The sequence below is a fragment of the Mixophyes fleayi genome, chromosome 2 (genome assembly GCF_038048845.1).
Source record: "Mixophyes fleayi isolate aMixFle1 chromosome 2, aMixFle1.hap1, whole genome shotgun sequence".
Lineage (NCBI taxonomy): Eukaryota > Metazoa > Chordata > Amphibia > Anura > Limnodynastidae > Mixophyes > Mixophyes fleayi.
In genome coordinates this window covers 25,866,800-25,883,050 of record NC_134403.1, presented here as the reverse complement: position 1 = coordinate 25,883,050, position 16,251 = coordinate 25,866,800, and the positions used below count along the sequence as shown (strand labels likewise).

Here is a 16,251-nt window from a genome sequence, read left to right as displayed (position 1 = left end):
GGCATGCTTTGGGATGATTTAGATATAGGAGAGTAGTACAATTTTTCTAAATTTATGAGAGATATGCAAACTCAGAAGAATATGGAATGTGAGAACTCTGACTACAATTATTTTGCACTTTGGCTGAAATAGATAATTTAGTAACAATATTAATTGTAATATATAGTAAAATACTTTTCCACCAAAAGTCAGCAGACACTTTAATAACACTAACTTTCAAAACATTGTATCATCAATTGAGGAATAAAGATTTTTTTTTTTTTAAATGTGTGGATGAATTTTAAATCCTCCCAAATGGTTTATTGCACCAACTTCGTCTTATTGCACCAGATTTATCAATTACTTTGTTTTCAAATGAGTGAAAAAAAAAAAAGAAAGCCTCCACTTGTATCACATATTTTTAATAATGTTCAAAAAAGTACCCGACACCATAAACACAAGTATAACATAAAATAAACTGGGGGGAAAAAACAAGCCTTGTATTTAAATTTTCTCTTTTTTTCTTTCAAAATAAATTACATTTTTTTTTTACAGATACAAAGCTAAATAAAGCAATTTGTACATCTTATGAAAACATGATCATCATCGTTAAACATCAAAATAAAACGGTACATTCTCTATTTTATGTCAGAAGCAGCAGCAAAATTAAAAAGAATAATTAGTCACAATTTTTATAAACCTTTTTTTTTTGTTGTTCTTGTTAATACAGTAGTTATTTGCAAATAAATTACAAGCACTTTTAGCCCACAAAAATGTTGTAGTATTGGCACAATGAATCTAGACATATACATGGGACTTGTAATCATTATGTCACCTGGGTTCCAAGAAGTATGATATTTTTTACATGTTACACTATAGTGTATATGTTCATGTTTATCAGTTTAGTTATTCACTTGCATTTATAGTATTATTACTGTATTACTGCTTTACAAACGACACAGACACCTTATGATACAGCACTCCATTAGTTTAAATATACTTTTTTTTTTACTTTGTCATTGTTTTACAGAATAATTTATGAGCATGAGAGGGATTGGACAATTGATATGTCCGACTGGGTAGACACTAAATATTAATACTATTAGCTAAGCAACATTCTTCAGGCAGACATATTTACCGGATTAAATAGTACACAGAATTATTTTATTTTATTAACAGCAAGGATAAAAAGCACAGCGGTTTTCATTGATGAAATGTGCATCTGTCGACTTCTGTACTAACGCCCTTCTTTATCATCATATTTTATTTTTATTTTATTCTATTTTGTAGTCATTTGTTTGACACGAAAATGTATTTTTATATTGGTTATGGGAGGACTCGGAAGTTGGTATTAACAGTTTTTAATGGGGGTATACTGATTCCATACCTCCTAACTGTCCTAATATTGGACCTTGAAAGGGGCAGCGTTTATGTGAAAATTGGATAATTGGGGGTGGATCAAAGAAGGGTTTATTTAGCCCCTACATGTATAAATTTTGGGATATATGTGATTACGTTATAGGGAAATTATTATTGATAAAATAAATGTTACAGAAAATAAAGGTTTGTATAACTAGTAGTACTAGTGATTGTTTATATTTATATGCTTATATAATTACTTTAGACTATGGACTGGGTTCATAGATAAATGCCAACCTATTAACAATATAATCATTTATATGAATACAATTTAAGAGCAACCTCTGAATGAATGAATGAATCCTAGCATAAACGAAGAAAAATAATTTGAACTATAAAATATTATTTTGACTATGTCTAGTACATAGTGGACCTCGTTTACGAAGCACACTGACATAAGTGGTAGTTTGTAGCTGTAATCCCAATAGAACAATGAATTAAACTTTCTAAAGATAGCAGTACAAATATTCTCTGCAATATACTCCAATTGGAAAAAAATTGTACAATATGTGGATTGCTTACATTATTAGAATTTGGGGGCTAATTGCACACTCTGGATATATGCAGCGTTTGATATAGATTTGTTTAGGAGCTGGGGGCCGCAAATGAAAGCTCAGAGGGCCGCACGTACAGGTAAGGCTTGTTGCAGGTTCAGATTTAGGATTTAGATTAATGCTAGGGTTAGGGAAGGGTTAGGGTGAAGGTTGTTAGTTTATGATTGTGGTTTGTTGTTTTTTACAATTTATTTATTTTTTGACCCAAGCTCTTATAACCTTGCTGGCCAAGTAATTCACTCGAAAGTGGGGTATTGACTTTTTTATCTTTCAGGACACCATTGGTTTAAGTTGTATTGGAAAACTTGCTCTTATAAAAGCTGTACTTTTTCTATGCGTAAAATGTTCAGATTTAGTGTCTGTAGATTTGTGCCAATTGTTAAGGATATTTTAATGGTGGACGGATAAAGGTTTGATCCTCTTCTAAGGTGTAGCTTCACTCACTGAAATCATTGAGAAGGTTAGGAAGAGCTTTAATATGATTTAATATAATACTATGCAAATAAGCAATACCTATTCGAAAGAAATGACTTCTGAGAAATATAGGAAAATGTAAATTAAATATCCCTGGAACATTTGAAAAGGATATCTTTATAAGGTGACATACTGAAGTAATTGCTAGAATTACATACTGACTAAGGTGTGATGATGAAAATTTCGCAAACTTTCTTTGTTGGTACACAGCCCAGAAATAGTGCATATATTAAATATTGGTTTAATGCTGCATTGCAAAATTTTAATTAATTATTGCCCTATATAACTGGTACGGATCAGTGTCAGAGCTGGAGGGACCGCAAACACCAGCGCTAAGGACCTTTGTGTACAGATGATGGTCACATCCAATGTGTAGGTTAGTTCTCAAACACGGAGACTTACCTTAATGTTCCCTGCTTCCTGTTACTTATAGAGTGTACTCAGTATAGATTGTTTCTCTTGAAGTTTTACATCTGTCCCTGTCTTTAAGATGCTGACTATTATGGTTCTGTAGTAGTCATGTTAAGAGAGGAACTGGTGATCGCCAACTTAACTTCCATTAAAATTCTGATTGCTATAAATTCTGGATCAATGACTAGTAAAGACTTGCTTGGACTACAAACTTCATCCCTCTGTTCACTAATTGATCCCACCACAGAGCAAATGCTAATGCTACACGTATCGCTGGAAGATTTTCACAGGTTCAAAAAATACGACTAAGGGGTAGATTTATCAAACCTACTGGAAAGGAAAAATGGAGGTATTGCCCATAGCAACCAAACCGATTCTATCATTTTCTAGAATGTACTAGATAAATGATAGCTAGTATCTGATTGGTTGCCATGGACAACACCTCCACTTTTCCTTTGTAGAAGGCTTGATACCCTTAACTCAGGAATGTGACATTGCTTTGTGATGTCCAGGTTTTCATGGGAAGCACCTCATAGTTTTGGATCTGGCTCCTACTAAAAAGTGTGCATCAGTAGGAATGTGAAGTTTCCCAAGGTAAGTGGGAAACCCACTTGGCCCATGACAAATGGACAACGTTACCAGCTCCAAGTTGTCAGCACAGTGTTCCGTTAATCCATTGTACAAAGACTGTAAATTTGTGCTTATCAAATATATGCCTGCATCCAGCAAATGAACGCTATTTCTATATCAAATCAAGAATAATTAGCACCAAAATGTATAACCTACATTTATAAGCTGTATAAATCAATGACATTGGCATGGCTTAAGTAGAAACATTAAATTAAGAGATAAATAATAATAATAGTTATTAGTCTGTGCAGCCTTTTTAGTATTTTGTAGTTAGAGTTTGTACAGTATCCATTTTCTTTTTATTTATTTTTGTAAAAGTTTAAAATATGGTTTAATTATTAATAACAATCGTATGTCAATTGTATTATTATTTGAGCCATATTTAAGAATCTACCTTTAGTAACCTATCAATATTATTTAATTGTGTCCAGGTTATAATATAAAGGAAACATTATAAATTGTTAGGACCTGAAACATGGCAATAGTTAAGAATTTATAATATTTATAAACTGCTATTGCTGGGTTCTTTTTAAGAATTTGCCTTTTTTATTTTTGCACTTATATAGTTACCTAGATGGTCAGGATAAGGAGTCATCAAGTGCCCCGGATTTAATCACTCCTTAATAGTGCTGATTCAGGGAAAGGCAAAATTCTCATGATGCTATTTTCAGTTTCAATATAACCTGCAATGAAATTTTTATTAGGGTCACCAACATTACCATGTCATTTGAGGGGCTGGTCATACAGAAAAATCAATCAATCAATTATTAAGTATCAAATGTATCCAATTGTCACTACAATGCAATCCATATTTTTATTCCTTCTACTTTACAAAAAAACAAAAAAAAAAACCTTTTCTGTGTTGCTAATTGAACCTCCATTCTTCTAGCCTAAAAGGATGACCAAGAATAACTCTTATTTTTATCATCTTCTCTTTCTTCCCCTAATTTTTTTAGACATGCAATCTAAAAAAAAATATATAAAATAGTAGGTGAATGTAGAACATTTGATTGAGCCAGAATCTAAAACTAGAGATGGTTTCAAATATTGTATAATCTGTATTTTTTATACATCTTATATTATAAGCGTTGCAACTTTGGAGATATACAAGGTCCACAGATCTATAATGTACAATGGAGTTACTCATAAATCATGTCCTCTAAGTTGATTTAAAAAAAATGTTAACATTCCATAATCATCTATTTCCCAATAAATCTCCATGCCTAAAATAATATGTTTATCCTTAATGTTCAAAACAATATGTACAATTGCACAATAATAATTGCAAGCTTGACAAATCCAACATGTTCTTATAGCCCCTTGGCACATTTTTAGTTTTAATACTGATTTTTATTTTTTACAAAATGTTCTTTTTTTCTAATTCCTAATTATTGCTATTACTGTATCCTGGAAGTTTGTCAATCTACCTAAATCTCTGCTCTATAAATTCTGTCATGAGTTATTTCTGTCTGAATAAATTAATTGTCTTAAACTGACATATGTATAATCATGGCATTTAAATATCTTAAAAATATAAAATAAATTACTTATTTTCCACGTAGGTTTATCAATTATCTTTAATAATGTCAGAGGTAAAATCTCCTCCTAAAATATTAATTTTGTTATGAAAATGAAAACTCTTTTATACAAATAATGACATTGATGGAAAACACAATACAGGTTAAGATTTTTCGGTAATATACAATATATACGCTGCATTTATTGATATGCTCTTGGAATGTAGGATAAAATATAAGTTCACAGTAATTGTATTTTCTATATATATATCCTTCTTTTCCACCAACACACAGTGAAACCAATATTCATCAGACTGTGCAGTATAAATTCAGTAGGACATGCCTGAATGTATAGTTTGAATCCTCATTAATATTGGTTAAACGATAAAATGGTCTTCATTGTGTGTGGGTGACATCTAAACATTAGGAAACTAATGTGCTTATAGCTGGAATTGTTTTCACATACTGGTCTATGTCTTTCTAAGACAATTTTGCTAAATAACTGGCTTGTAAGGCTACATTCTTATAAGGCTGATTCCATTGTCAATAAGCATCAACTGCAATTACATTTTAAAAACACTATCCTTTTTATTTTCATATTTGGCACCTGAGGATAGCTGTCAGAAAATGGATCTACTTCTCGGGAATTATATATGTATATTTTTCATACAATGTAACTCTTTGTTGGAATTGCTATGAAATTATAGCAAAACTCCACCATTTTGTTATACAAAAAATAAAATAGACTTTCAATGAACGATATCCAAACACATATATATATTTTATCATATATGGAAAAAAAAATCTAATTTAAGTAAAATGTAGTCCTTACTCTGTATTGCTTTGAAAACCCAATTCGGTCACAGTTCAAGGTTGAAATAATATATACAAACAGCCAGGCCACATAAAAGCATGGCTTTCTGGTAATATTGTCTTTACTTATTCAAGGCTTCAACACCATTTATTAAAATCTATACCACTACAGTATCAGTACTTTATGTTTATTTAAGTAGCACTGAGTTTATTTTTATTTATTTTTTTTTCTAGTTTTTACATGCAAAAAAAACAACGAAACACAAATATTTTTTGTCATAAAAAAATCATTAGAAAAGAAAAGCATTCAACACGTAGGGATGCAGTAACACCGTAATTTTACAATTCTGCTATAAATATTATATTCACCAAAACGACTTACCCTTAGGAGGGTTATTACAAAACAGTACTCCAAAAAATATTTTTTGCTACTTTAGTATTGTCGGCAACACGGTGAAATAGACAATATATTTCATTGCTAGTAGATTTCAGTCCCATGGGTTTTTAACCAATTAGAAGTTAATGAATGACAAAGAATTAGAAAAGAAAAAACAAGAAAAATTCATAGACAATGTTGCATGTTGTGCCCTACGTAACACAGTCACTTACTGCAGAGAGTCAGTTATTCGTGTTGCGTATCAGATATTTGATACATTTTGAGATGCTTTGATAGTTTATTTGTAGTGATATTTTGTGTTTATAGTTTCTTCATAGAAAAATGCCTGCCATTTTGGTCCCAGATTTTGAGTCTTAGAAAATGTACATTCATGTTTGGTCTTCTAATCTTGATAAAAGATCAAGGTTCACTTCTGGGAAGAGAATCAAAAGCAAAACAAGACAATATATTTTACAGTTGATTACAATCCACTCTGTTCACAATATTTCTCAAAATAGCCCACTTTAAATTAAATCAGAGCACTTATAATATACTCCTATACTTATGTTCGACTCCTTAACAGGCCTCAAGTGTAAGCAGTGTTTCTCAAAAGGACCGTATTTTAAGGCCACTCTAATAACACCTGCTCTGCTTGGGAAGGTGGAACGTTATGATGCTTCCATAAAGAAGTATTTCTCAGGCATTGTCTGCCAACAAGGGGGTGTTTTACATCTGTGCTAACAACATCTGTGACACCCTCCCCCAACCACGTGCACATACTGTCACTGTTGATATCCAACTAGTAAAATTTACATTCACAATGAAGAGGAGCTTTGAGAGTAGTCTCTCAAGATTATGTTGTCATATTTAGGAGATGATGGGGTACAAAGAGCTGATTCAGATACTGGGGAGCTAGGGGAGGTGCTGTCTGAGTCAGTGGAGTCTCTAAAGGGAGAAGGAGGCGTTAAAGCTACCAACTCCTCAACATCTTGCTTTACTACTGGTGCTTCTGAGCTGCTACCTTTGATGCTGTCAGAAGATGACTTTCTGGCAGAAAGTGACCCACCGTTAAATTCAATAGCAGGGGCTGGCTGGATCTCTGCAAAGGTGGTCATAGCTGTGGGTAGTTGGATCTCCCTTGGAATCAGGTAGGAAGAACATAGAGGGGTGGGCACAATGGTTCCTGGTGTGTTAGCCGACAGCATCATGGAGTTTAGCTCGCTGATATTGGCGGTGAATCTGGTCACAACGCTACTGATTTGGTCCATCAAAGAACCTTGAGAAGAACCACTTCGTTGGGCAGTGTCTGAATGAAATGAGGGGATGTCGTCATCCGTCCGGGTTACTGAAGCAGCTCTCTGGCTTACAGTACTGATTGGAGAAGGAGTCTGTGGTCGGTACTGTACCGGATAATGTTCCTCAGCCTCGGAAACATCGTACAGCATTTTGGCACTGGAATCTGGGAAGGAAGTGCTGATATATCTGTTCTCTGTGCTGCTTTTAGAGAAGGGCTTAATAATGGCCGTCTGATTTGTACTATCCTTTTTCTTCACATGGACGGAGAGACGTTGCCAAAGATGATGGCCCCGACTGGTCTTCTCATTTTGTGCCCATGTAACAGATTTTCCGTTAGAGCTAAAATAAATGTAAGAAATTTAATGTGAGAATGTAGAAATAATCACACAATGTACCATTTACCCTTTATACATTTTTATTGAAGCTTGCCAGTTTTAAATCCCCTATTAAACCTTTGCCATTTATTAGTTGAAAATATTGTTGAAAATATATTAGTCATCTTGACCTTGGACAATTTATCTTCTACTTCAGACCTGTCTTCACTGTACTCATCCAGACAAAGTTATGGAATAGTTTACCATGTTATATTATGCAATATTATGGGTCTGATTTAGAGTTAGGTGCAGAGGTACAGAATTAGCACCTGGGGAAACCATGTTGCAAGGACTGCAATGGCTGCAAATGCAAACCTAATTTTTGCATGAAGGACAAATACTGCATGTTTTTGCATGCTGCACACAAATACAAGCCACCTCTGCTTCTAATGAGCATTTTAAAGATTGGCTTGGTCCCCCTACTACTCTAAATTAGGTCATGTATTTTAAAGTTGCTCCACATGAAGAATTTGCTCCCTATTCTTAATCCACTCCTGTTTGTTTAATGGTATTCTACACAATTGCCCAGACTGAATGCATGTTAATTACTAAATGCTGACATCTGTGTTCTAATTGGAATGTAAACCCTACCACCCAGAGGACAAGGGTAAGCTTGTGTTAGCTCCTTGGCTGTAGAGAGCAGGGATCCCATAAATTACAGATTTCATTATCTGGGCTAGCAACACACAGATTATATAAAATAGTACATAGTGAAGATAAATAGTTCTCTTGGTCGGTGTCAGTACTGTTTCTATGCTATGTACAGTATGTAATCCTTTCTGTCTTTACGTAATCACAGCTTGAAAGAGAGAAAAGGGAGGAGAGGAGAACAAGTAAGATGTGAGGTGAGGGGCAAAAATGGACGCTAAACACAACATTATTGTTGTGTACACTAATCTTAAGAATCAGTGGCAGGTCTCTGTAATTTCTCAGGTGCTGGCCTTCAAACATTTGATTTTTTTAATTAAAAAATAAATCATATATATGTATAAAATCAGTTCATGAGCAAAAGGGGGTTCCGAATAGCCCCTTTGGCTGCTAAGTAATCAGAGCGGTGGCCAATTTAGCACTCACAGAATGTCTATATTTTAAACCATGTAAGTTGCTAATCAATCAGATTACACAACAATTTGGATCTGGCTATAAAGTTAAAGCACACCACGATCCGAATGTTCATCAATGACAGTTGACCAAAATGTTCCAATTTGACCATTACATTTTCTGAATGACTTAGTTGTCCAGATTGTAAGATTTATGATGGTCTGTCATGCACGCACTAAACCAATTTTTAACAATTTGTTTAAAACCATCATATTAGATCACCAAATCGGCACAGATGGCCAGCATAAGAGGTGGGAGATATGTGACAAGTAAGATTGGGGAAAGAAGAAACGTTTGTCAGTACTTATTTCACATGATTACAGTATATTAATATACTATGACAGTATATTATTTTAGCTTTAGTCCTGCACCTCTGAATATCAATACTAAAAGAATATACAAGTAGAGGCTCTGGTTGTCTCATAAAAGCCATATGCTTGCACAGAGCCGTAATTAGAAATTTTAGTAACTGCGGCAAGAAGGAAAATTGATGCCCCCTAACCCTCAACTTTTAGCCTGGGGGGGCAAGACTCGACTCAGCAGCCTATTTTAAAGGAAACAAAATGCAGGTGACCCAGCCCAGGATAGCCCACTATGGGACCGGCCCAGGGGGCAGATGCCGCTCAGCCCAACCTGCCCCTGGTACTTGACCTTGAACATTATTGCATGATCACCAAGGCAACATTTTGGTGAGTGTGTTTGTCAAGTGCTATAAGGTGTAGAGATACAGGAATTCTTTCACCATTGAAAAAGGCAGTGATTCAGGGTGGGTGTCATTCTGTGACCCAACTTTATTTTGCCAATGCTCCCTATACCCCATATATAGTCTATATAGAACCCTTCTATCCTTCCTCTCCCTACTCCATTAGTCTTTCACCATGTGGACCCTAACCCATCCTTACAACCTGTATTCATCTCCGTCCCAAATCCAGCCCACCCCCATGCACCAGCAACCCCGCCAATGTCATCCATATCTCCCCACTTCCCTATCTCCCTTTCTTCTGTGCTCTCAGGAATTCCAGATCCACCCGCAACAAACTGCCCTCTATCCATGATCTCTTCATCTCCAACTCTCTTAAACTTCCTACCATCACAGAAACCTGGCTTTCTTCCACTGACACTACTTCCCCCAATACTTTTTCCTATGAAGGCCTTTCTTTTATCCACTTGGTCAGACCTGATGCCCATCCAGGCGAAAGGGTAGGCATCCTCCTATCCCCCAAATTGTACCTTTTGTGTCATCTCACCTCAGCCCCCCCTTCAGTCTCCTCCTTTGAATTCCACTCTATCCGTCTCTTCTACCCCATCCATCTCCATGTCTCAGTCATCTACCACGCTCCTGGTCCCACTTCACAATCTATTGTTAATCTTGCTGCCTGACTTCCCCACTACTTCTCCTTAGGCCTCCTCTCCATCATCCTAGGTGACTTTAACATCCCCATTGACAGCCCCACAGACTCAACATTCATCAAACTTCTTGCTCTTTGTTCCTCCTTTGCCCTCTCACAATGGGCCTCTTCCCCCAACCACTGTCTTAGTCACTCCTTTGACCTTGTCTTTTCCTATCAATGTGCTCTTTCTGACTTCTCCAACTCTCCCTTTCCACTCTCTGATCACCATCTCCTCTCCTTCACTCCTTCCTAATCTCCTGCACCCCACCCCACACCAAAATCTAAATTTACTAGATGCTCTTGTTGCTCTTGATCCTGCTATTTTTGCCTCTTTGCTTGAAACTCTTCTCTTTCCACCCTGGCCTGCCTCAAACAGACTGCCTCCCTCTGCAACCACACCCTCACCACTGCTCTTCTGTTCACCTTTGCTGCTCTAAACCCCAACCTTGGCACTCCAAATTTACCTTGCTCACCTCTTCAATCTGTCCCACTCCACTGGAATCTTTGCCTCATCCTTTAAACATGCTCTTGTCTCATGCATTCTTAAAAAAATAATATTGACCCCCACCTTATTCTCTAACTACCACCCAATTTCTCTTCTCCCCTTTGCCTCCAAAATACTTGAGTGGCTTGTCTATAATCGTCTCAGCAGCTACCTCTCTGACATCTCCCTCATTAATCCTCTCCATCTGGCTTCCGCCCTCTCCACTTCACAGAAATTGCCTTGCTCAAAACCATCAACGATCGTCTCTCTGCCAAATCCAGACGCCACTTCTCCCTGCTTATCCTCCTGGACATCTCTGCGGCTTTTGACACGTAGATTATCCTCTCCTACTCCACACTGTCACTCCATTAGCCTTTCTGACACTTTCTTTCATGGTTCACATCCTAAACCACTCCTTTTCTGTTTCTACCTCTGGTTCCTCCTCCCCACCATCCGTCCTTCCTGTAGGAGTCCCACAGGGTTCTGCTCTTGGCCCTCTGTTCTTTTCAATATACATCTACTCTCTGGGTGAACTCATCAGTTATTTCGGCTTCCAGTACCACCTTTATGACAACGATACTCAATTCTATCGCTCATCTCCTGATCTCTCCCATTCCCTCCTCTCTCAGTTGTCCTGTTGCCTCTCTGCCATCTCTTCCTGGATGTCCCTACGCTTTCTCAAACTTAACATGGACAAAACTGAACTCATTGTCTTCCCTCCTTCAAGAGTCTCCTCCCTTCCTATCCTCTCTATCACTGTTGACAACACCATTGTCTCCTTTGTTCCTCAACTTCGCTGCCTAGGTGTCATTCTTGACTCCTCCCTCTCCTTCATCCCACACTTACAATCTCTTGCCCACTCCTGTTGCTTCCTGCTCCTCAACATCGCCCATATAAGACACTTCCTCCCCCAGGATCACACCAAAACTCTTATGCACTTAGTGATCATTTCTCGTCTCGACTACTGCAACCTTCTCCTTACTGGACTCCTCCGCTCCCATCACACTCCTCTTTGATCTTAATGCTGCAGCTATAATTATCTTCCTATCTCGCTGGTCCACGTCTGCCACCCCTCTCTGCCAAACCTTACACTGGCAACCCTTCACCCTACAAAATTCTCTTCAACTCCTCACCCTCACGTACAATGCCCTCTCCAAATCCACTGCCCCCTACATCTCCAAGCTTATCTCCATACATACTCCATCCAGCCCCCTCTCTGGTTGGTAAATGACATTGATGTTCCTCCTCTCTTGTAACCACATCTTACTCCCTTCTCCAAAATTTCTCCCGTGCTGCTCCCCATGGCTGGAATGATCTCCACCTGCTTAGAAAGCCTAACAGTCCTCCACTTGAATATTCCATCATGTAGTATACGTAACCCTCTACCATCCTCTATCTCTCCCTCTCTTGCTTCTTTTCCTCAGATCCCCTTTACATTGGCTCACCCCATGTGTCAATTGTTTGTCTGCCCCTTTCCCTTTAGATTGTAAGCTCTAGTGAGCAGGGCCCTCTTCCCTCCAGTTCTCATTACCTATAACTTTTTTCCAGGCTATAAGTAGCTGTGTTGTGAGTTGTAGTGTTATTTGTTTATTGTACTGTACTGTTATACCATGTAGTATCTTGTTGTTTCCCTCTGTATGGCTCTGCAGATCTCATGTGGTGCCCTATAAAGATTATTAATAATAATAATAATAATAATAATAATAATATAGCCCAGTAGTGCTGCAAATAAGGCACAGTGACCACCCAATAGTAGATAAACTATATGCAAATTGGGGTATGAACCTACCTGCATACTGTGTGGAAAAAGGAACGAATGGTACAAAACAAGGCAGCCTAAGTTGCAATGCAGGGTCTTGTCTTAAATAATCCACATCATTTTAATATAACAGTATTGTAATTATTGCAGCAAAATTCAATCAACTTACTATTTTATATATATAGTAAATAGTTAAATGGGCAGTGGTAGATCTGGAGTCTTGAAAGAAAAGATGCTTGCAGGATGATACTTGTTACTATTAAGGTAACCTACATGCCTACAGTGGAACTATTTGTGGGCAGTATATGAATATTTATTTTGTTCATATTTTTCCCTTTCTTTCTTTTTTGCTACATGGGGATTGATTAATCAAGAAACGCAAAGTGAACACAATTTGCCAATGTGCATACTCCCCTTCCCTTCCCCGGTCCTCCCTTCAAATCATAGGCTGTCGGAAGTGTCATTTGCATTCGAACTTGATTGTGTTCACAGACGTAAAGTCCGTTGTTGAGCATGCGCAGATCATTTTTACGCAATATATTGCACGCAACGGGACTTACGTTTCTTGATGAATAAGGCCCTTGGTCTTTATCAACTATCTACTTCCCCCAGTAAAAATAACGATAACGAGATGTTGGGAAAGAGGCATGTAGATACAAAATTACGAATTTAGTTTGTATTCACTTATAATAGCTAAAGCCTATAGGTATGTGAATATTAAACCTAATTAGAAACCTGGCACCTCTTATATCATCAAAAATACAATGTACAAGAACCAATTTTACATATATCAATTTTGAAAGGATGATAAGGAATGTGATAACAGATTCTATGAAGCTACTACTATTCTACTCTAAAGGGTAAAGCGCACATTAGGAGAGAAGGTAACACTGATAGGCACAAGATCATGTGACATAGTATAATATATTCATACTGCATCACATCTTTTACTTACCACAAGAAACCCATACTTGAAAGGAATGGACAGAAAACACAAATTTACATAGAATTACAGATAGACATTTATATAATTGCATATTGATATATTCTATGGAAAATAACATCATAAAGCAATATGGTATATTTTTGTAGACAAACATTGTGCAACAGACAGATATTCAGGAAGCAATGTGTTTAATTGGTTTCATATATGCCAGTTTATTGTTAGTTATAATTCTTCTTATTATATATGGCTATTCATTAGAAATACTATATCAGAGACTGGTATGTCCCACCATTCCTGTTTGTTGGATAGTAATATAGTTTTGTTATGGCCAGTCTCAACAATTTGCTACTTTTTTACTACTAATTTATGACACGCACTGGACATGTGCACAGTATACACAGTGCGCTTATACGGTGCGCTCAGCGCACTTCAAGGTTCGTGTCTACTTTTACGCTCTTTGAAAGTGCCTCCATAACTAGAGGTGCGCCTAAGTTTGTAGGGAAGTGGAAGAATCGAAAGAGGCGCACTAAGCAAAAGTGTAAACGTCACACACGGTGGAAGCACCGACCACATTAGAATCACTCTTTAACTAAATAAAACCTATCAGTTTTCCTTCCAAAATACAGTTCTGTTTAGCCTCATGTATAACATAAATTCAATATGAGAGTGAAAGGACACCGGCACTTACTACATATGTAAGACGCTATGCTTTACTGTGCGCTTGGAAATACTCTTCTCAGCTCTTGTGCAATTGGAAGGTGCAAAGTGCATCATATTAAAATTAGGCGACACAACACGATCTCCACCAGCTTTGAGTTGGGTGAAGTTCAAGTGTTTTTGTTGAGTGAAAAATGGGTATGTGCCCCTCCGCAAAACTAGTAATGTCCCTAAAATGTGTCCTCTCCACTCCATTAGAGCTTGATTGCACAAGTCTAAAAGAGCAGAACGGAAGCCTCCAGAGGGGAGGTCGGGAGTTGCCAGCCGCACATACAAAATATCCATATGGAACTCAACAATGCTGTGATCTGCAAACAACAGTACTTACCTTCTGTCTGAACATACAGGGGGGAATTCAATTGGCCGCGTTACTGCCAAAAGTAACACGTCCTGTGCACTATTACCGTTATTACAGTAATACTGCGCATTATTGCTGTTAGTGCGATCATTTTTAATGCTGATTTCCGGGATAATATTACCGTATTGATGGTAATAGAGTGCAGGCTGCGTCACTTTCCACAGTAACACGGCCAATTGAATCCCCCCACAGTGTTGGTGCAGTGGCATTAGTGTGCACACAACCACTCCTCGTCAGGACACAATTAAACCCGCGGCCCATGACCACTTCCCCAAATAGGTATGTTTCTGTAGTTCCACTGTTTCCTCTGTATTGTATTCTATACCCTTACTTACTTTGCAATCTGTATATGCTGATAAATGCATTAGTGTCAGAAACAATGATAATGTATGTGATATCTCCTGTGCATAACTAATACTTTGGATACTTTCAAAATGAACTCAGTTTAAATTTATAGACAGGTTCTGATTGCACTGGTTATAGCTTAACTTCATCAATACCCCTGTCATGTCCACCAATATAAATTACCTATCTTTAACTGACCAAATAGTTCTACCTTAATGAACACTTGACATAAGCCAATTGTCACGTCTGAGACGACAAACAATACACAGACGTACATGACATAGAGCAGCTGGACTGACTTGTTTTGTGCCTATCTAGCACTACACGACAGAGATTAGAGTTTGAAAATAGATTCTTACATTCCAATTGGTTGCTGACAATAGGTGTGAGTAGGCCCAGGAGTAAATGAAATGCTAGAAGAAAGTAAGTTTGATGGGTTAATAAATAACGTAAAATGTAAATGTAATTAAACTGTATTCAACTTTCTCTTGCCTATGTTTTCTAATTATCATATATATACACACACACACAGTTGTATGCAAAAGTTTGCGCCACCCCTGGTCAAATTGGAAGTGTCAACGTATCCGTTAGTGAAAATTAATTATCGCAACCTCTGCAGGGTACTAATGTCAAGATGCATTAAGACCAATTTCTGATAGAGTCCTTCCTTTCCGCAGGTCTGGGTGCTGCCCCATGCAGCCGTTTTTCCCAAGGCCACGTTGCTTATAAATCCTGCCCTGGAAGAACCTGGGCTGTGCGATACTGTAGGGTAAGGGAGGGAAGAGGAATATTTCTGCACATTTTAATGCTAGATTACTATTTATTTCCTAAATGTAACATTGTAAACAATGAAACAGTGGCATGTGCAAAAGTTTGGGCACACTTCCAGGCCATTCATTCATACATTTTTCAAACATAAAATTGACTCATTAGACCTTAAATTATGCAAGGTGAAAACAATTCTAGCATTGAATAAATACCCTGAGCCTACTAATTTTCAGGATTTTGTATTTTGTTCAACAACCATGGGCTCCACCAAGCCTCCGACTGAGGTTTTGACAATAACGATTACTGACTACTGCAAAGCAGTAGAAGGCTTTAAATAGATGTATAAATGGTTTCAGCTTAGAATTTCTATTGTCAAAAAGATCATTAGGAAATGCAAGCTACAGGAAACTGTTAAAGTCAAGGCAAGATCTAGAAGACCAATAAAAATCTGAAATAGAACTATTCGTAGACTAGTCAGATATGTAAAGCAGAATTAACATCTTATTATTAACAATTATCTACATAGCAACAATGTATTA

At 37.1% G+C, this 16,251-nt stretch overlaps 1 protein-coding gene across 5 annotated transcripts in view; it reads right to left on the bottom strand.

Moving 5' to 3' along the window:
* Nucleotides 1-382: 382 nt before the first annotated feature.
* The window catches only part of GRM5 (glutamate metabotropic receptor 5), a 281,674-nt gene continuing 265,805 nt past the window's right edge, over nt 383-16,251 (bottom strand). For 2 of the 5 annotated variants that reach the window (XM_075198702.1, XM_075198701.1), the window contains exons 9-10: nt 15,304-15,357; nt 383-7,808 (exon numbers count right to left, since the gene is read on the bottom strand). In XM_075198702.1, coding sequence (XP_075054803.1) covers nt 6,989-7,808; nt 15,304-15,357 — 874 coding nt within the window. In that variant the 3' untranslated portion in view covers nt 383-6,988. The remainder of the gene's footprint in view (nt 7,809-15,303; nt 15,358-16,251) is intronic. The other 3 variants (XM_075198705.1, XM_075198706.1, XM_075198703.1) reach the window with 3 other exon arrangements.